Source organism: Poecilia latipinna, unplaced genomic scaffold (assembly GCF_001443285.1).
Source record: "Poecilia latipinna isolate Pla-1442-1.1 unplaced genomic scaffold, P_latipinna-1.0 Scaffold415, whole genome shotgun sequence".
Classification (NCBI taxonomy): domain Eukaryota; kingdom Metazoa; phylum Chordata; class Actinopteri; order Cyprinodontiformes; family Poeciliidae; genus Poecilia; species Poecilia latipinna.
The window spans coordinates 82,214-104,606 of NW_015113031.1; the positions used below are offsets into that span (position 1 = coordinate 82,214).

General features: G+C 39.1%; 2 protein-coding genes across 2 annotated transcripts in view; both read left to right on the forward strand.

Annotated features, from left to right (window-relative positions):
- The first annotated feature begins 194 nt into the window (after positions 1–194).
- Positions 195–5,959, forward strand: cope (COPI coat complex subunit epsilon). Its single transcript, XM_015037675.1, has 10 exons — positions 195–333; positions 505–567; positions 695–795; positions 1,411–1,563; positions 1,911–1,964; positions 2,196–2,277; positions 2,446–2,601; positions 4,344–4,412; positions 5,219–5,293; positions 5,637–5,959. Exons 1-10 carry the CDS (start codon positions 232–234, stop codon positions 5,688–5,690), a joined length of 909 nt encoding a protein of 302 aa, XP_014893161.1. The 5' UTR covers positions 195–231; the 3' UTR covers positions 5,691–5,959.
- Positions 5,960–7,711: 1,752 nt separating this feature from the next.
- Positions 7,712–22,393, forward strand: part of cers1 (ceramide synthase 1) — a 35,546-nt gene continuing 20,864 nt past the window's right edge. Inside the window, exon 1 of the mRNA XM_015037680.1 lies at positions 7,712–9,037. Coding sequence (XP_014893166.1) covers positions 8,801–9,037 — 237 coding nt within the window. The 5' untranslated portion in view covers positions 7,712–8,800. The remainder of the gene's footprint in view (positions 9,038–22,393) is intronic.

A 22,393-nucleotide genomic window follows, 5' to 3' on the forward strand; every position in this document is an offset into this window, starting at 1 on the left:
CTATGGTTGAGGAGCTTAATTTGGGGTATTTAGAGAGTTAGAGAGATTTGCTAACATAAATTATCCTTGTTTTAGATGATAACACTGATCAAAACACACATTTGGAAAAGGAAGGGATTTTTAGGCAAGAATTCTGTGTTTATTTTCTGGAAAATACATTTCCCAGAATCCTCGGTCGAACGCAGGAAGAGACGTGTTTTTGCGACGTGTCAGGAAGTTTCAGTAGTCAACATGGCGGCTCAGCAGGGAGATGTTGATGAGCTATTCGATGTAAAAAATGCTTATTATATTGGCAGTTATCAACAATGTATTAACGAGGCTCAGAAGGTGAAGGTATGTACTTAATCTTGACACTTAAACATGTTCGCATCTGTTTAATTTGGTGCTCGTTTTCGTTTGGCTAACAGTCGCTATGCTAATAAACGAGCTAATATTGGTATTTATGATTTCTCCAAACATTTGCCTGAATGACTTTTTCCACTTTAATCTCCAATTTTTTTTAAGCCGTCATCACCCGAAAAGGAGATTGAAAGAGACATGTTTTTGTACAGAGCGTACATCGCTCAGGTAAGAAGTGACAGATTTCTGCTACTCAATGTTTTTTTTTTAGCCGTTCATAAACTTATCGCGAGTTTATTCTGGTGAATATAAGCCTTGTCCACACCCTGAACTGTGAGTTTCTGTGTATTAACAGAGGAAGTATGGTGTTGTTCTGGACGATATCAAGGCCAACTCTTCAGCTGAGCTCCAAGCCGTAAGGATGTTTGCAGAGTTTCTGTCCAATGAGAGTAAAAGGTAAAAGCTTGCATTTGACATTCACGTCAACGAGTCCGTGGTTATAAATTATATAGATGTGTGTGTGTGTTAACATTTCTTAGTTGACAATCTCTTACCTCTCAAAAAGCTCAATAATTCCATTACTAATGTTTTTTGAGAAAATATACAGAACCATTGCTTTCTGCATATTTAAATGTATTTAGCTTTATTACCCCTCCTTTTTTCTTAAGTAAGTTAAACTTGTATGTACACTTGTACACTTTTGCTCTGAACTTTCCATGCACCATACGTTTGCAGTGCGTCTGGTAGGAATGGAGATGGAATTTGATACTATTAATGCACAACAAATTCCTAGTAATTACTAGATTTTTCCGCTTTTATTAATGTGTTTTATCATTGTCTCTAATGAGCTTTCTCTCATAAGCAATCAAACTTAACCTATTATACATTTGACCTAGTTTTTGCTAAATTTTCTATTCAAGTTGACTTTACAAATGCATTTTAAGCCTAATAAATTGTAGTGGTTGTTAGCTTTAGCTTGATACCCAGTTTTGATGCTAACAGACGCAAAAAAAACAACAAAACAAAACCAAAGATTTCCATCAAAACTTTCTCCTCTTTGCTTTTGCTCAGGGATGCTATTGTTGTTGATTTGGACAAGAAGATGGCGAAGAGTGTGGATGCAGCCAACACCACCTTCCTGCTCATGGCTGCCTCCATCTATTACCATGAGATGAACGCGGACGCTGCGCTCAGAACTCTGCACCAAGGAGAAAGTCTGGAGTGGTGAGGGCAAATCAAAAGAAGCACTTTACTTGTTGGTTCAATGTTAGAAAATAACAATTGATCTCCACCGAAAATATCAAGCAGTACCAGTTTGGCTTTAGTGTTATCCATAAAGATTATTGAGTTTCTCTCTAAAAGGCCACTTTATGGATTCGTGTAATACAATTTGCTACAAATGCATGCCAGTTTCTTGTTGGCATTTAGGTTATTATGACGAATATGAATACTGTATGTAAAAATCTGCTTTAGCATCAATGAGTTTCTTTGTTTTGCGCACCAAAGTTTGTTAACGTTGTTCTTTTTTATGGAATGGATCAAACTGAACCTAAATCTGAATTTATTTGCAGCATGGCCATGACCATTCAGGTGCTTCTCAGTCTGGACCGTGTTGACCTGGCAAGGTTCGTAGTTGTAGTTTGACATCCTGTAAACTTAAAGAAATATAAACAAGAGGTCTTGCAATGTAGTTGATGATGAACTTTGTTTTGATGACCTGAAAGAATAACTATAAAAAAAAAAAAAAAAAGATAAAGAAGATAATCTTGTATTTTAATTTTAAATCTCAATTTCTAGCAGCTATTGGTAATTATTGGTTGTGAATATTCTCTAATCTAGTGAAATTTCCTCAACAGGAAGGAACTGAAGAAGATGCAGGAGCAGGATGAGGACGCCACACTGACCCAGCTGGCCACAGCCTGGGTTAACATTGCTGTGGTGAGGAGAAAAAAAAAAAAACAAACAAAAAAACACCAGTTAATTTTATAACATCAGCAGCATAGGCAAAATTCATATTTGCAAACAACTGAAGTCTTCTTTAATGAGCTATCAGCTTTTATGTTGTGTCTGATTAAGTTTTTGGCAAACACTCGCTTGTTATTTCAGGGTGGAGAGAAGCTTCAGGACGCCTATTACATCTTCCAGGAGATGTCTGATAAGTACTCGTCTACGCTGTTGCTGCTGAACGGCCAGGCTGCCTGCTACATGGCTCAGAACAAGTGGGAGGAGGCAGAAGGAGTGCTGCAGGAGGCTCTCGACAAGGTCAGACAACAGTTTGTTTTCTTTTTTTCTTGCTAGTCAAACTGATTGTTTTATGTACTGAACATTGTTGTGTGAACATGAGTCTTTAGTGAAAGCCTGCTGAAGCAGAAGGTGGCATCTTTGTTCAAGAGATGCCACCTTGAACAAAGATGTTCAAGGTGGCAAACCGTTGATATTCTTTGAACTGTTTTATGATTGCATTTTCTTTTGTGGAAAGTATCGGATCTAATTTTGAATTGTGCAGCCTTTTGGAGATTTGACCAAAAATGTTTCAGAAGTAGGGAGCAATCACACTTTTACTTCTTTAATTGAAACAATAGTTTTTATTTATATCTTCTCTCATTGTTTTCAAGATAGACAACTTTACTTTTTAAGCTTATGTAAAGATCTTTTGCAGGATTTTTGCAAGATCTTAAAATTATATAGGTCTTGATTTTGAATGGTTGCAACTAGGTAGATCTTAAATTACACATTTGTTCATACATCTTTTCTATAATTTGTATGCATCTTTTAGTGCTGATTGGGTTAATATGTTAGGAATTTGGGTGTTATTACTTGACTGTCCTAACTATTTGATGCCTAACTATCTGAAAGTTGCTAGATTGTAGCCCTCGAGGACTCAACTTGGTGTTAGGTGCTGAAGTTAGGAAATGGGTCCAAAAGATAAAGGTCTTTTAAAATGTGTCAGATTTAACCCACTCTCACTTCCAGAAACATGTTTCCATTTGTTAGATTTAAAAATGTCACATTGTGTTTCTTCTTCTTAGAAAATGTAATGTAAAAATGGAAATGTTGTTCTCAAGCTCAAAGTGCTGACATCCTGAACGGAGTGTAATTTTCTCTCGACACTGTGAGGAGATGAAGTGTTCCTAAATTTAAAAACTATCCATGCATCAGATTGTGTTTACGTTTCAAGTGAGGCTGCAGAGGCAGCAGTTTTACCTCCAGGTATTGTTTTAATGACAGGGGCTGTAACACTGTGCAAAAATCCAGCAGGCTTTGGTTGCTTTCAAATTACCTCTACAGACAAAATATTACGTGCAAATTATTGTGATCCCATAGACTTGCCAGTTAACTTGATAAGTAGTGTTGCTTGGATAGAATAGCGTTTGGTGCAATTGCAGAATGTGTTTCTCTAAGCAGCCTCTATAATAACAACTGTGTTGTGTCTGCCTTCTGAGTGTCTGTACACATCTAAAGTAAACATTAAATAACCCTCATCAGTCAGATTTGTTAGCTTTCTTTCTATTACTGTGTCAGTGCTTCATAAATATAAATAAAATGCATTTTTTGTCATTTACCAGCAGATGGCAGCAAATGCATTTATTTTAAACGATCATGCAAAAAAAAAAAAAAAAAGGGTTACTCTATGGTACAGTAATTTCTTACTTGATCTGTAAACGTGTTAGGTCTTACCAAAAATCTGTTTCATAATTTTAAGCTGATGCACCTGTCCACTTTTAATATTCACACCTTAGCAGCTTAGCAACAGGACTTCGTGTTTACTAGTCACATTTCAGCGATGTGAAAAGGTTAAATTTTTACCAAGTGACAGTTTTTTTATTGATGTTATCTCTCACCTAACGGGCAGAACTTAACAAGGGTATGATGTGGCTTTCAGTTTTGCATGGCTGAAAAAGGCAGCATTTTATAGTTTACTGATTAATTCGGAGATGTCTTTTGTGCCGCTTCTACCTGCGTTTGTTTGCAACTCACTTTGTATTTTATTTTATCCCTATTAGGACAGCAGCCATCCTGAGACGCTGATCAACCTCATAGTGCTGACGCAGCACCTGGGCAAACCACCGGAGGTGAGACCAAAGTTCATAGAGGTCTCTGCAAGGACAGCCGTCAGCTGGGACAAATCTATAAAGAACACCCAGACATTTTTGTGACCCTTCATGCCTAAATGAAATGTGCACATTTAAGCAATGTCCTGTTTGCTTTGATTAAGTCAGAACATTGCTTACTGCTAACATCTTGTACCAATCACTTAGGCGTATCTGCTGTTCAGTGGTGTGAGAGTCAGAGTTCATAAGATAAAAGGGAGAATAATCTGACTTACTTTTGCTGGGCGTGATTGCAGCGTGCTAGAACGGTGACTGTTATCACGGAGACATCATTAACATGTCTGCAGTTGCAAAAACGACTAATAATTACACCTCCCTCAAGGTTAACTTGGAGACAATTTCTTAGCGAATTGGAAGGAAAGGGGAAAGGTAATTAGAGAAAATGTGTTAAGTCTACTGATCATTAAGGTTTTTAATGTTAAAATTGTTGGTTTGGTCACACAGAGCCCAAGTAATTATCAGCTATACAGCTTGCATTAGTTTTAGGACACAGTTTGTCTTAAAGAATAGCAAGAAGCAACTACGGTGCTGCAGAATATACATTTTCCTATGCAGATTATTATTTGCGTTAGGTTTAGAGTCTAAATTTTACAAAATTCTGTTCAGTGGACAGTGTTGGCAACAGAGCCTCTTCTACTTCAGGCTTGTAGAAGGGCAGAAGCTGGCATGCAAATGTCTCTGGCTATTGGTAATACTTTGCTTAAGGCTCCTCCTGGTTAATAATCCTTCGTACCGACACCAAGCATTGTGTGTTTGTGTTTTCACAGGTCACCAATCGGTATCTCTCCCAGCTGAAAGATGCACACAAAGCTCACCCATTCCTCAAAGATTATTTTGCCAAGGTAACAGCTGGATTATGCACTTAGAGAAAGATACTTATCCACTTACACTTTAAGTGAGAATCTCTGCCATGCTTTCTCAACTTCCCTGTTTTGTAATAGTTACAGAACTGTTTGTTGTGCTAAGTTGGCAGCAAGTATCCTTGGATCTAAGCCGAGCAGGGTATTAAACCTTCACCCTCTACTGTCACTTTGTGTTGCAATCACATACATAAACATACATAAACATGCTTGAAATAGGTTAACAACCTGACTGATACAGACGTGCCAGTTTAATAACTAGAGTTTGGTGTTTCTGGTGTCTCACTATTTTGTTTTTTTGTTTTTTTGTTGTTGTTTTTTGCAGGAGAATGAGTTTGACAGACTAGCAATGCAGTACGCCCCCACCGTTACGGCATAGACCTTCTGTTTTCCTACAAAATTCCTTCAAAAGTGGACTTTTGGGGGTATGACCATGAAGATAACCCTGTTTCTCCCTGTCATGTGTTTGGGTTTGATGGGGTTTTTTCCCCTTTAAAACCTTGGCTGTATTTAAACCGCACTAGAAATTCATATATATATCTGCATTTCTCCTCAGGCCCTACACATTTACATTTATTGTAGGGATAGCCGCATTTGTTATACAAGCATTCCTTTGAAATGTTAATAAATGATTGGAAAAAACACTGAGCGGTTGTGTTGATATGGGTAAAAATCTACTTGAATAAATCGAATTTGAAATATTTAATTTGTCATTTTGGACGTACAGATAGTACAGCTTGTTGAATCAGAAAATGGGTGGACATTCTTATAAGGAATGTGTATTTTAAGAGTTTTTCTTTCATTTTAATTATGACCTGCTGCAAATAAAGACACAATTAAGCTTCTTAGAAGACGAGGATATAACCATGAATAAATAACAGCTACTGGAAAAGTAGCTCTCGGTGCTTGGTTGGGTTCTCCTTACGTCGATTACATCAGATTATCTGCATTGTTGGGTCTGGTGTCTCACCTTCAGTCAGGTTTTTTGGCCACACAAGCACAGTGATACCAGGGTTATTAAAGCAGGTATTTAGTACTGCTGGCAGTGTGGACAGGTGTAAAGTCCTGCAGTATAATTAGATGATCGCTATTACGCTAATTTTTAAAGTGCTTTCACGTGTCCAGCTGTTCAGATGCACTGAGTGGATTTGATTTTCAAATTAAATCCAAAATACACAAGACAAAGGTAAAAGGTAAAGGTAATTTTATTTATATAGCACATTTTCAGCGACAAGGCAATACAAAGTGCTTTACACAAATTAAAAGGAAATACAAACAAAATAACAAACCAAAGGAAAGAGCAAAAGAAGAAAAATAATGTTGATCTATCCAAAGTACATAAACTAGATACTCCTATTCAGGGTTGGTAGATAAGTAAGTATCCTCTGGACTTTCTAAGTATGCTCTAAATTTGTAAAAGTAACGAGTAGTCCTCAGTTTCTAAGTAATTAAATGTTCCTGTTCTGGAAGATTTTTTTTTTTCTGGATTCTAAGTTTGTTCTAATTCATTTTCTGGGTTGCAATAATGGGAGTCTCTCTGCATAATAATCTAAAAATTAATCTAAGTATAATATTGGTCTAAATAGTGAGTATTCCACAGTTTCTAAAATATAAGCTAAAGTGTGACTAATAAACTAGAGTCTCTGGTTTCCAAGTTTGTTCTAATTCCTTTTCTGGGTTAAAAGTGAGTACTCCACAGTTTCTAACAAAATGAAATAAAGAGGAAAAGACACATTAGGGCACATGGCAACATTCAGGCAAAACAAAGGATAAAATAAAGGCATGGGTGAAGGCGGTGACTGAACAGAAATCTTCATTTATAATTTGTGTCTAATGAATGCATATAGTATGATTTAATTATTATTGTGTAATTAAATGACCATATTCGCTGTACCTGTATGTCAGTGGTGTCCAAACTTTTTGCCATAATGGCCAAAATCCTGAAGTTGAAACCACAAGGGGCCAGAGAAAATTTATATTTTATAGCTTTTTAAAAAGAGACTTTGTTACTTTTTTCATTCTTATCTGCTCAGTAAACACACACACACACAATATATATATATATATATATATATATATATATATATATATATATATATATATAAATTGATTTATAATAATTTAAATCAACAAAATAGTGTGATTTTTGTATAAAAGGCTTAGTAAATCTTTGTACAGGGAAAAAGAAAAAGGTTTTGTAAGATAAGACAAGCCCACAGTTTCTACATGATTTATTTTTCTTATTTGTGCTGCAAGATTTGCTTTTGAGTAATAACAGATCAATAACTGTGATTCAAGTTACTCAAAGATTAATGTGAACGCAAAAAAAACTAATAAATGAAAATATTTTATTATTTCTTTGAAGATTATGTTATTTATCTGTAAATAAAATGTTGCCCTAAAAGGTGAAAAAGTGTCTGTCTGCCTCAACCTTGCAGGTCAGGGGTCCAAAGTCCTCCAGAGGGTCACAAATGGCCCCCGGGCCGCACTTTCGACACCCCTGTCGTATGTGTCGCTGTTCGGGTTTCTCTGCGCTGTCACTTTAAACCATCATTCGGTTCCTCAGTGGTCTAAGTAGAGAGTTCATAAAGAAGATAACGGGCCAGAAATACGTCACGCCTTTACGCTAGTTTTTTTTTTTTTTTTTTTTGTCATAAACGCAGCTGAGCCATAAACGCAGACTGCCCTCCTTTCTTTGAACGCACCAGTTGATCTCCGCTGTGGAGCTGAGAGCGCCTCGTCAAAACCCAGCGTCGGACACGTTGACCAGCGCCGCATAAAGAGAAGGAGAAGAAGAAACGACGCATGCCTTCATATACCGGATTATATGTCAGTCTGATTTCTATTTTCACCGGAATAACTTGCCCGTGCCTCCGAGCGGTCGCGCTCCCTCATGAAACGGCACAGGATCGTTATATAAGGCGGATAGCGGTCCGAGATGAGAGCGCGTCTCTGACAGCGTAGCGGCAACAATAGTGTGGCCGGGCTGCGTGCCCCCGTGTCTGCGCTCGGCTTAAAGGCCAATTTATTCACCCGCTAATGTCCCGCTAACACCGGGGAAGCTGCTTCCTCCTCTGCGTTGTCCGTTTGATTTATTGTAAGCTAGGCGGCTAACCTGCCGCAGATGAGCCGCGTGCGTAGCGGAATGATGAGCGGGATGAACCACCAAGCTGCCGCAGATGGGTCAAATTAACTCCAAGAAACCCTTCCTGTAATTTGGCGTGGTTATAATTTCTATTTAAATTTTAATCACCGCCTTTGGTTTGATCTGGCCCCGGAGATTTTTCCAATAAAAGAGCAAAGAATGGGCCTATGTCTTAATTTGGGAAACAAAAAATTAGGCGCCTAAAGAGGGGATAAGCTTGTTAGATAAGCTTGCTCTGGGTGCTTTATTGAGCCAACAAGCCTAGTGAGCGGTCAGTCTGGACTCCCTCTGCTCCTCTGCTGGAGGCATCTCTCCGGGTTTTTACCTTCTCTGTTGTCACAGCGATGGGCAGCGCTGGGCCGGTGGAGGTCGAGCCCATGCCGGGGTACTGGGAGCTCATCACCAGAGGCTCTAGCGCCATGCTGGGCGCATGGAGGGACTGTAGCCACTGCGGTCTGGAGTTCTCCAAACGGACCCTCCTGGATAACGCATACATCACCTGGACCGAAATCGCCCTCTTTTTCTTTTGCGCCTTTTTGTGGACGATAATCAGGAAGAGACTGACAGAAAGCCTGTTTAAGGTAGGTGAAAACCTCCCTCACCCTAAATATACACCCACACACATACACGCTCCTTCCTCTAAGGCGCATTGCTTCCAAGATGCCAAGAAAAACACGATCGAGAGGAGGCAGTGCTTGTCAGACAGGTGCGACACATGTTCACACACACAGCCGGAAAGACAGAGCTTACCCTCTCCCCAGAGAGCTTAACCATAATGTCAGAAAATATTAACCTGACTCGCACAGACGTTCAAAAAGCACAGCTGCTGCATTCACAGTCTGCTCTTACTCTCTAGTTTGGGTACTGTGAGTCATTCAAGATGGTCGGTTCAAGCTGGGCATGGAAGTGTGTGCCCACGTGTAGCTGCAGTGCACATTCTCTGATCATGCATGTGTGAGAAAAAGGTCTCACACTTGTTATTGTGGGCCCACCCACGGCAGGAAACGCTGGTCATATTTACTCCTGTGCTGTACAAATGTGAATCATATTGAAGTTTTAAGGCCTTATGTGCGCCGTGCAATAACGTTCACAAATGTTCACACTTAATTTCCCCATTTTGTCATGTTGCAACAGATGCTTCAATGAGTCTTCTGAGTTGAACCTGGGTCTGGGCTTGACTGGCCCAGTTGAGGTCAACAATAGTTTGTTTGATTCAAGTTCTTCATAATATTTTAGACGTGTCCTTTTCACACCTGATTCACCTGACTGCATTATTGATAGCAAGTGTTCATGGTATCAAGAATGTTAATTATCCATTCATATGCATCAGGTGTGTGGCAGCGGGGGAACACCTAAAAGTGGAAGACGCTGATGATCTAAAACACTTTGACTGTTTGTTCAGGGTGCTGATTCTGCTAATTGTTTTTAACCATGGGTCTTTATGTTTTATAATTTTCTAGCTTTTGTTCGTTTTGGGTTTGTTTTAATTTTGCAAATTAGTGCTTAAATGGTGTTTTGCTAATAGTTCACTCTTTTGCTTTGACACTCTTTTGTGTTGGTCTGCAGTTGTTGATTTAGTAGATCCATGCGGGTCCTGTTCAGATCCCTTGTCTTCCATTTTTTCCTCGGTTTTGACCCTGATTGTCACCTCTCAGCTGCACCATATTCTGTTGATTGTACTCTCCTGGGTCTCACATCTCTGATTACCTTACCAGCTACATCATTTCCTCCATTCCCTGCCAGATCCTTGCGATGTCAGCGAAACAATGTCAACAATGTCCGCTGTTCTTCCTGATGTTGTGCTCCTGTTGTGGTTTTGCCAATTTGGAACTTCTTTGACGTTTCTCATTACTTTTAATTTTCAGTGTGCTCCTGCCTATGTCCTGTCTGTATTCAGGTGCTACATCTACACCTCAAACGTCACAGCCGGAAGACGATCCTCCACTCTAGTGTCAAATCTTTTGCAGCCTCTAATCGATTATTTAAGGAATGCTCTGTATTTAACTCCATCCATCTTAACCATCTTTCTTTCCCTGAATCTGCAACACGATTGTCCCCACAGCACAATACTGCCACCACCATAGTTCACAGTGTTCAGGGAGACGTGCTGTGTTAGGTTCCACAATATATTGAATGCTCGCTAAAAAATCTAATCTTAGTCCACATTTGTTTGCCACAATGGCAACAGACAATTTCTTCCACCTGAGCTTTGGATTTCTGCAACTACTAATTAGGTTAGTTCTGAAAGCGTTTGGTTGTGTAGGATTTTATTTAAGATTATCAAAGTATTTCCTTAATGTTATAAGATTGGTGATCGGCTGATCTTGTCCCCCAGTCTTATCTGCCTCAGCAAAAGGACTAAAAATCACCTTTTGTCCTCTTCTGCTTTCCAGTGAGAGAGGTTTGACTGATGGACTGGCCCACCAGGTCATGTCTGCACATTTGCAGTTAACAATAGTCACCCCACTTTTACCAACTCAGCGACTTTCTTGCTATATTTAGCAACATTTCAGACAAAACAAAATTACTATCGGCCAAAATCTGAATTGGCAGGTCAGGCTTTTTAAAGATCGGCGATCGGCCAGGAAACTATCGGTGCAGCCCAACTAGACTAGCTACACTTTTTAGGTTTTACTCTTAAAATAATGAAAACACAGAGTGTTGAGCTATTACATAAAATTTCAAAGTACTTTGAAATACAATCTTGAAAAAACTCCAAGGAGTATAAATATGATTGCAAATCACAACAACACTTTTACTATTTCTTCTGTCATGCACTTTTACAACCAATCAGCAATAGTCTCAGTAAATATAAAAAACAAATATTATTTTATGTCAAAGGATACAGTAATCATCATCATGAAGATAAGTTATAAGAACTCTTTTCTTACTCTCTTTGCATTGTGGTCACCTGAAAGCATGCTGAGGTCAGATAGTTTAAAATGTCAGAAACAGAGACCTACATTTAGTTTTGAATTGGTACAGCACTTTTTGTGGTCATTTGTTGGAGGTAAATCTGCTGATTTTTAGCAGTCACCAGAAAATTATCTACCTCAGCAATCAAAGTATCCCTTTCATGCTATAAAAAGATCAAACACCATCTTTAGAGAAATAACATGGCGCTGCTGGAAAACTATGGTGTGCCTGGAGATGTACGCTTACAGAGCCACAACAACTCTTAAAGCAGCAATCTCACCCCATTTTGTCTAGTAGACACTCAGGCTGTCCTCTGACAGAACTGGACCTCTGCCCAGATCTTCTATATTCTGCTCTTCACCCATCCAAGGCCCCGGGACCCTCCCTCCTCCTTCTGCTGTTAGTTTATGCCAAGGAAGGTTCCTCTCTGCACAGAAATCCTGGATGTGGCACCTTATTCTGAGATATAGATGGTAGAGAGCATCAGGCAGGATCTCTCAGGGCAGATCCAGACTGAAAAAACTCTGAATGAGGCCTGCTTTATCTTTTGCAGTATGTAATCATGTCTTACCAGCACCCTTATGATATTATCAGACTGATTGGTAATTAGTGCCTGAACTCCCTGTTATTGAGTTCATGTCAAATCCAACTGGAGAGGGCGAATGTTAGGGATGAGGCGGGTGGTTTCAGAGTAGGTCAGCCATGCAGAGCTAATTCAGTTACAGTATTATTGTTATACATTATAAAACCAAAGTGAGTTGTCAGAGAAGCAGAAGTAGATTCTTTGTGTTCTTATTTCTTCCGAATACATCCCACCAGCCTGAAATAAAACCAGATTTTTTCTCAGTTTGCAGACTGACAAATAAGCATGTGTTTAATAGCTGCCTTGTAAAGATTGATGGTGTGGTTTTTACTGTATTGACATGTGCTGTTGCTATGGTTTCTTAAATGGAATAAAGCGAGTGCGGTTAATTACATCATAGATAATTATGTATGCACATCGTTAGAGCTCATAAGAACCTATAATTGCTGACTGATAACTTGGACATTAGTATTTCAAAGTTCCTTCAATGTTTTAAGACCTAAAAACTTCACCTGCAAACATTTATTAGCTGATTAACAAAAAATTCTGTTAGAGTTTTTTTTTGTCAAAACCGAACCTGTTATATCTTTTGCACTAGTATGAACTCAATTTTAAAGAATAGGGGACATTGTTAAAATATCAACTGTAATTACAGAGCGCTCCACATTTATTGCCACTCTAAGTTGATGACCGTTGTGGAAACGTTTCATTAGTAATAGATGACTTCAAGTGTTCCTGCAGTAAATTTATGATGTGACACAGATTTTAATTTCTCTTAGTCATTCTACAAAATGGGAAAATTAAGGGAGCCTGCTAAGTAAAGCAAATGTGTGTTGGGGTCAGAAACTTATTACGACTTCACGAAGGACGATTTGTAGACAATTGATCAGTTTACTAACATTTTTTTTTATTTTAAAGCAACATTTTAATTTTGTTTTATACTGAGTTAAAAAATACAGTTTGATTGCAACTCGTTAAAATGGAAAAGATGAGAGCATGCCATTCAACTGAGGAAGATTTATGTTAGCAAGAAAACCTGCTTCTATCTAATCTATTTACACTTTAACAAAACAGCAAACAGAAAAACGCAACATTTAATTAACCTCAATAAGTCAGATATGACAACAAGAAAATAGCTTGAAGTCAAACCAATAAATAAAAAGTTTTAGTATTAGCACAACACTCAGGAGGAGGACGTCAGATGTCACGGTCTGACAGCAGGGAAGCTGGCAGTTGTCCCATCAGACCGTCACTTCCACAAGAAAAAACTAGCAAAAGTGCTAGTGCGTCCCCGCCGCACAAAGTAAAAAGCTTGCCTGATCCAATTGACTCTATCTCTTGATGCTGTGTTTAAACAGCTGTAATTGTAAGCAGTGTGAGTCTATCCTACAACGTTTTTTTTACAAGTTGTGAGTAACTTTAGAGTGCCAATTCATAAAGACCAATTCATTCATCAGATAAATTCATCAAATAAAAGTATTCATAAAGTCAGCTATAATGTCATCATTTTAGAGGTTGTTGCTCCACAGAGTCTGTCTGCCAAGCGGCAGTAAAAACTTTATTCGTTTCATGGTCAGTTGCTTGCAGGACTCGGAGTTTGGTTTGATGAGTTGACTAACTTAAGATACATAATCATTACTCTCCACTGCTCAGGAAGTGTTTCTGTTTTTTTCTGCGAGTTACCGACTTTCCTTGATTTTTCTCTCAGTCAGGAGTCGGACAAAACAGATGTTTTGTCAGAGCAAAACATCTTGACTTGTTTAAAATGGAAGTAGACATTTAAAACTAAATCGTTGGGCTTTTATGATGGATGATTTTAAGATAACCCAAGTGGCAAAGCTTCGACCCAAACATGGATGGTGTGTGATAATCCATCCAAATAGGGACTTTCATATGTTCTTCCATAGTCTACTGGGGGTGCAGCTCGTTGGGGGTTGTTATCGCACTGTCGCCCACAAAGGTGTTTCACATTTGCTTTGATGCGTGGCTGCATGAGACACAGCAACAGACATCCAGGTTAAATTAACTTCTTTTACAAGCCACTGTTATGTAAGAAAACCATGCATCCTCACCATGCTCTTCCTCGTCAGCTGGCAGCAATGTAACACTGGCGGTTTAAAGAAAAAACAAATAAATAAATGTGGCTTTTAAGATAAGAGCTGAAAAGCTCTTCTGAGGAACAAGCATGTAAATGTTACACTTGGAGTTCCCAGCTGTGACTCCTTCCTCATTTTCTTTTTAGCTCTGCACAATTTTGAGAAAGTGCACGCAGCTTTTGATGTGTTCAGATTTGCGTGCATGATGCGACCGATGGTGTAACATTTGCATCTGTGTGTACAGGCTGAGGGCGCAGGATGGTTTCAGATGCACAAAATGCTCATCGTATCTGCATGCTCTTTCTCGTTCTAGAGAGTGTAGAAGCAGTTTGTAAGAAGCCGCGCGTTGCTTCAACAAGAAGTATAAACGTTCATTAAAAAAAAAAGAAAATTAGAGAAGAAAATAGAGTTTGGAGAAGAGGAGGGGGTAATCTGGGGGTTTAAATGAACAAATAAAGAGGAGTTAGAAAGAGGAAGGAAGAGTAGAAGTGAGCACGTAGGGCCTCGCTTGCTGACTCGGCTCCAGCAGCCAATCATTAACACAGTTGCATATTCACCCACACACATCCATATGCCGCTTGAAAGGACATATGCTCTTTGACATCTGCTCACTTTCTAAATGTTTGCGTCCTGCATCACTCTGCCTGTGCTTTGTGTGCTCTGCAGTCAAGCTCTGTCAGTGGCAGCAGTTTGTGACCGTTCTCCTAAGTAACCCTCAGAGCGCTAATTTTGCAGCTTCAGCTTTGTCTCAGAGCATTTCCTCCTGCACCGAGCTGGACGGCAAACGGGGCCCGCTCTCTGTCGTTCCCCTAGTTGGGAAAGCATCCTCTGGTTCCCTGGCGCTCCCAACCACAGATCCCAGATCACTTTCCATTAAGTTGTTGCACATTAGAGCCACAGGCAGAAACCTGATTCTGGGGTTTGCGGTTAGCAGAGAGTGATATCCGTTCTTCCAAAAGTGCCCACGCAGATAAAGCTCGCTTGTAGTTTTGACACTGATTGCAAGCAATAGTGAGTTTTTATTACATCAGTTTGTTGTCAGCTCTCTTCTTCTGTGGCCCCAGCTATCTAATTTCTTGCTGCATCGCATGCGTTACGAGCAGCACTTAGGCCGTTACCTGACATGCAATATATTTCCACCTTGGCTTTCGATTTGTAGTTCATGCACAGAACTTATGGCTTCATTAAACTGTCCTGCACTCCACTGGCCTGCTGAAGTTAATGTAGCTTGTCACTGTAATAAATAATCTGGAGCAATCCTAGGTATTGATCAACCTCAGTGTCAAAACCACTGACAGGTGAGCTGATTTACATTGATTAATTCTAGAAAGTTCTCATGAGATACCTTGGCTTCCATCTATGTGTGCTATGTTGACACACATCAGTCACATGGAAATTACCGCAGACTGAAGACGTGTATGCATGCGAAGAGTAAAAATACACAGCGCACTAAAGAGAATTTTTCTCCTTACAAAGTTCCTTTATTGTGCTTTTCTAGTCACATATAAAGCATCAAAGATAACGAGGAGTTTTTATTCATTTAGGTGAAAAAGCAGAGTCCAAGTTGACCTGGATTTGTGTGAAAATCCCTACGCCAGGGTTCTGCAGCCCGCAGCTCCAGAGTACAAGTGGAAGATGATGAAAAATCAACTACTGCATTTAAATATGGATATGTTAACAGTGGCCTTCAGATTTTGCATAATTTGCTAAAACAAGCTAATTTTCTTGTTGTTAGGTTACACATTAGTTGATTTATATCAAAACCGAGTGGAATATTTGCTGACATCTTATATCTTATATTTGTATTCATTTTAAAACCTAAAGATAGAAATAAAATGTTGAATCGTTAATAATTGAAACTAAATCTAGTGTTGAATTACCAAATGTGAGAAGTTTTCCAAAAAAAAAAAGCTTTGCGGCTCTAAATGAGGTTTTTCAGCTGCACTGAGGGTAAAAATAGCTCATTGGTCTGGAAAGGTTGCAGACTAATAACTGGTTGTTGCACCCTTAACAACAACACACGCTATTAAGGATTTTCTGATACCTGGAAACGAGTGTTTTACATCGCTGTGAAGGTAATTTGACCCACTCATCTTTTTAAGAATCATTTGAATTCATCCACATCGAAGAGTTTTGGAGGATGAATGATCCCTTCAGGGTCAAACCACGACATGTAAACAACCTTTCCCACTTCTTTGGATCTTTTTTCTACACTGAAAAGATGACGGCCTACTGAAGGCTGCTGATAAACTGACCTTTTTGTTCAGGTTTATAAAGCCAGTTTTCAAAGTGTTGTTTTTTTGAGCTTTGTTTCATAATTGAAAGCCCACTCTTCTCCCACTCACCTCCTACCTGCTGATAAACACCGACCCCAGCCGCATGTGAACTCAGCAGAGCTGAAGTGGCTTAAATGAATAAACAGACTTTTTAAATATGGCCGCCGTTTTTTCCTTTCTCGGTTTGAAAGGACTGTTATGAATAGTTTTTCAGTAAGATGTGATGTTGAACTCTTAACAACTTGTCACCCATGGTTTATATAATACACTGTTTGTTGCTTCACTGTGGGAATTGAAAAAATGACATCCATAAAAGCAGCCATTTTGAGTCTGGACAAACACACTCAGGAACTTTGATGAGAACTTTGTTAATTTGGCATCGTTGATGACCTTATTCCTCTTTGGCCGCAGCCTGGCGCTTTGTTCACAATTTTAATGTGATGTTCTTGGTTAGTAATTTAACAGGAAGTAGTTCTGCATTCCTTAAATCATAGTTGCAGCTGGGATGTTTATTCATTGCAACACATGGGGATGAATCAGCTCTGTTTGCAGACAGTCAGACTTTCCTCTGGTCAGCAGGCATCCGACATGAAGCTCGGAGTCTGTGGTCTCCCTCCCAGTCTCTTTTCTTCTCTGCTGTTCCCTCTTGCTCCTCTGTTTGTTTCCCTCTCTCTCCACCCTCAGCGGACAGCCTTTGACTGGGCCAGAACGCACTGTAACTGTGAGCGCCTTGCTTGGTGGATGAATCGCCTCCGTCAAGGACACTTTTTATCATCAAGTGAGAACTGAGTGGTCAGAGGATGCTGAAGTTCACTCTCTTTCTGTAAGGGCCACATCATGTTTTATGGCTTGCTTGCCATAATTGTGTGGGTCTGTTGTTCTTGCACTGTAGTTATGGGTACGATCTAAAGAGCCTTTTATTCCCTGGAAGCAATTAGATGAGTTTCCCCATCACAGATGGGCTTTCTCTTTCTCTGTGGAAGAAATTGCAACACTTGCATGGAATCCCTCTCATGCAGAGTGCAGTCTCTGGACAGCCTGCTTTCATCTCTGTCCTTTTCTGAGTATACAACTCATCACACCTCCCCACCCTCCTTGCTCATGCGTCTTGTCCTCCCCTGTCTGTCCCCATTCTCTGTGCGGTTTGGGGTTTGCGTAACCGCAAAGCTTAGTTAGTGCAAGTCGAGTGGTTGAGAATGAGACCTTTTGAGTAACTCCTTCACTCCTTCGTCTGGCAGAGATTACAGAGTCTTCAAACTAGTTAGAAAACCTTTGAAAAGTTTATTTGAAGTTAAGGTCAGAAGAACAAAGTTCAAAGCAAAACCTGTAATGTTTCCAGCTACATTTAAGCTGAAAATGATTCATGCTGCTGCGAGATTTAGATGTAGTTTGCTTATTTCAATCATAATTAACTTAGAAATTCTCACAAGGAGGCCAGGGCATATGACACTGGACTTACATCATTATTAAAACCTAAACAGGCGGCTTTATTAATTATTTAAGCTTTGAAACAAATGTGTTTTATTTAGTGGTAGGGATGGGCTATAATTCTAGTTCATCGATTAATTAAATTTCCTGTTTTTGAAGATTTAATTTTTGGAAAATCTGGATTTTTTTTTCACTAATCCACACCTCCGGTTTCCATACTTCAGTGATGCTAGCCAAGAACTACGATCTTTTTTAACAAACATCTTTAATAGCTTCTTTCTTTTCCGACTTTGAATTTCAGGTAAACTCACAGAAGAAATGTATGAAATAAAGATAATTTTTAAAGATATTTTATGTCATTTGTAAGTTTTTTAGTCGATTAAAAGAATAAATCGGATTTGGTGTAAAACAAAATCTGAGATTTTATTTGTATTCCATAGTGCCAGGACCTGAATTGAATTAAAAAATAAAATTGAAAAATAATACAAATTTCCTTCTTCTTCACAGTTATGCGCTACTTTGTGTTAGTCTTTCACACCAAACCCCAACAAAATAAACGGAAAGTTTTGGCTCAAATGTGGCAGCATGTGAAAAATGTCAAGTGGTGTAAACAACAGTACACACACCTGCTCTCCTGAACCATAAAATACACACTTTGAAATGTCAACACACACCGGTGATGTATGCTGCGTTCAGGAGATAATTAGTGGGTCCTGATGTTTTTTTCTCATCAGTTTAAATCGGTCTAGCTCTCACAGTTACGCTCATCCACTCTAGTGTCAGCCCTCGTTCTCGCCGTGTTGCCATAAGTGTGGCTACTGTATTATGAATGACAGCCATATGTCTTCCAGCTGTCAGCTTGAACCGTGAGCCAAGTAGGTCTGTATGCAAATTCAGAACCGCCTGACGCACACATGCAGCATGACACATCCAGTTTGCATAAAATCCTTGCATTTTAAGGTGCCAACATGGTTTTCAGGTTAAATCTAAGGTTGAAGGCGGTGATGTCGCGTTCTCTGCAGAGCTGCAAATAAACTTGTCCTCAAAAAGAATCTTGATCCGCCTGATTGGCTTCAGCTGCATTATCGCTTTGGTCAGTTTTGGTTTGTGACCTGACATCGACACAAACACAGTTAACTGAAAACCATTAGACAAATGAATGCCACGCGAGCAAATCTAAATCATTTCTAATTTGCAAAATAAGAAAGAAATCAGCTCTTTTGAGACATATTTGCTTTAGTTTGTTTGTGCTGCTGTGGAAATCATAACTATTGTCACCTTAATAAAAAAAGGATGCTTTTTTTTTAAATAGCTTTTATTCATCATAGCTTTAGTTTTTCTAAAGCTAACTGTATAACAGCTTCCAAATAGTTTTCTCTTAACACATTTCACCACATGATAACACAGGGAGTTTATTAGAAGAAAGCACGAGTGTGCAGCTGTAGACAGCAGCGGTGACAAAGTGAAAGCAGCTCTTCTAAAATATAACAGAGTGCAGACGTTTTTGTTTTATCACCTAAACCATAGGAAATTGTAGCAGAAAACCTGTCACTGAACTCATTACTTCACATCTCCATTATTTAGAGACGAGAGCGAGACGGGCTTTCACATTCCTACTTCCTAAAAAGGCTGAAATGGTGTTGAAGGGAACACCATTTCGCCATGTTTAAGAGCAAGTTTCCTCTTAAGACGCACAGTCACACACACACACACACACACACACGAGAAGTCACAAAAAAATGTAAACAAACGTGAAAAAAATGTCTCTGTTGACTGACATATTTTATTTTCACCATGATTGCTTGCCTATCAAACGTCTGTATATGAATTTGATGGCAGAATAGTCTTTCGTCATTCTGAAAGACTTTTCTGATCCTTGCCTGTTTTTTTTATATGCGACGGCTGAAGTTAGTGATGGTTTGACAAGTAGAATGTGGTTTTATTGAAATTGATCAATGAAATACATTTAATTTCTGATGCTTACACATCAAGACATTTTGTTTTCATTAGCTTTTCATGCATCACGCTAATGCTGTAGATGTTGTAATTCAGTAGTGTTATTTAAAGCTCTTGCAAAGTGAGGTTTCTTTGAACAGGATATTGCAAATCTGTGATATACATCAGACGAATCAACTTTACAAATAATTTGTCCCCAATGTTGATTTAATATTGTGGATTTTCTTGCTGCTCAGCCTGTGTGTGGTTGCTCTGATGCTCTTGGCGTTAATTTGATAAACAAGCGAGGCGATGATGTCTCCTCAGGGATTCACTGATGTGCTGGAACTCCCCAAAGCAGGTGCATTGTTTTGTTTTTGACAAATTGTCATGTATGAAGTGTGAAGCATGAGAGGGCCTTATTGGAGTCTTAGGACCACAGTTATGGACCAGGAACTGAAACTGCTTATGCCAAAAGGGAAAGAATTGCTGAACCAGTGACTTCAAACAAATTCAGAAATGCAAAGTCACTTCATGTTGTTATACTGGGAGCCCGACGGGGAGTTAATATTAATTTTTCACTCTGCAGAGACAGACAAAAGCGTTTCCTGTACTGCAGCTCGAGTCCGACTGCGTCACCTGTCAGTCAGATTTGCTGCTCCTGCACACATGTGCATGTAGTGGTGAATCATCAGCACTCCACTCAGACCCGTTCTAATTTAGTGCCTCATCTAATCAGGGGCTTTTAATCAAATTAAGTCCAAATGTTCAGCTACTGGTGTGAACTATATGGGGGTGGGGGAACTAAGTTTTCCATCTGCCAGCCACAATCTATTTCCTTCTTTTTGGAAAGTCAAAGATCATCACATGCTGCTGCGTCCTGTTTCTCCTCAGATGTAACTGATTTGTTCTTCAGCAGTATCCTCTTTAATTATTGGCTCACACAATTAAAAGCCTTAAAATAATTTATTGCAGTAGAAAATCTCACACTGAATTTTTATTTTTGAAAAAATTACATTATTCAGTGGGGATAAAAATCCCACATTACCACAACAAATATTTAGAAAAATCAGTTGTTGGACAATTAGTGACAACTCCTGACAATATAATACTGTACATGTAGATAATATATATGTTTATCTATATATGCACCTTATTTCAGCTTGAACAATGATCTTACATGCTTTTAATTAGTAATCCACAACTTCCTTTTTCCATGATGCAAATATGTTGTGACTAAAAGGTCTACTTCTCTTCAAAACAGGAAAAAGTAGAGAACATGTCTGTCTTGTAAGACTTGTATTTTTTTTATCTAAAATAATAATGCACATAACAAATTATTTTTAAGCCTTTGGTACGAAGTTGTCAAATGCTGATAATGGAGATGGACAGTGGACAATGATAAGAACATTTTGGTCACTTTTCTTTGACCAAAAGGCCTCATTTAACCTCTATTTCAACCTATTGTTGCTCTGTAGCATCTATGATGTGGGATTGCTAAAAAAAAAACAATTCCACATCATAATTACATCCTCTGCCAAACTTTACTCTTGACTCAACACAATCAGGCTCAAAATGTGGAGGTCTGCTGCTCTGACTACAGAACTGATTTCACTTGAATTTACTCAGATCCCGAGGGCTATTGATGGCTTCAGAAATGTTTGTAGAATCGGTCTAAATGCTTATTTTTATACTGCTCTACAAATGAAGGTGAATGACGCATCTGAATTTCATAATTTGGTGGGGCGTCTCAATACTTCTGGCAATGTAATGTGTGTCAAATTTAGTTCCTCAAGCTAAAAATGACAGAACCGAAGCAGAAAAGATGCCAAGTGTGCTTCAGAGCATTCGTCTTCTCTGTTTCTGTGTGAACATACCTGCAAACTTTCCTCTCGGTGGGATAAATTATTGATCGAGCCGCTGTTTGTCCTCCGTATCACTCACATTTCTTTTTCAGTCTGAGTGGAGGGCTGATTCATCCGAGACCCCTTAAGGAACTTATCCCTCATGCCTTGTTTTATTTACAGACATACAAATAAACAGCTGACTCATTTCCCAGCATGCAACCCACCAAGTATGTAGGCAGGAAGGGGAAATGAGGTCAGGTAAAGCTGGCGTGATTCAACATTCGTGAGCTGGAAGTGTTTTTGTTTTCAGTGGGGTCAGCAAAGACGTGGCGAGACATGCAGCGGAGAAAACCCCTCTGGGGGAAATGGTCTTAAGGTGGCATGCTGTGTAATCTGAGGGTTTGTTCCACACCTATAAAACAAAACAGCTTCCCTCCCACAACCAGGCTGCTTTTACTGTTGCTGTTTCTCGTTAGAGACCTTTCCTGTTCCTTCTAATTAAAGCAAAAATAAGCCGGACCCAGATAGATGGCGTGACGACAGCTGATCCGCACCAACTCCTTGGAGGAAACGGATTGAAGATAAATGCTGGGAACAGCACACAAAACCACTGACAAAACATAAAAACAATAACATTCGGAAAAGCTGAAAAAATTTAAGAAGAAGCACGACAAAACATGAGAAAGCCCAACAATATAAAAACAACATGACTTAGTGGGAAATGTGAACAAGAAGGCACCTTGCAATTGATTGGTTGTATGATAGAGAAAAAAGTAAAGTAAACTCGACACGGTGGAACAAATGACAGAAATATAAAGCACAGAAGAAAAGCAAAGTCTGATGTCCCAGTTTTGCA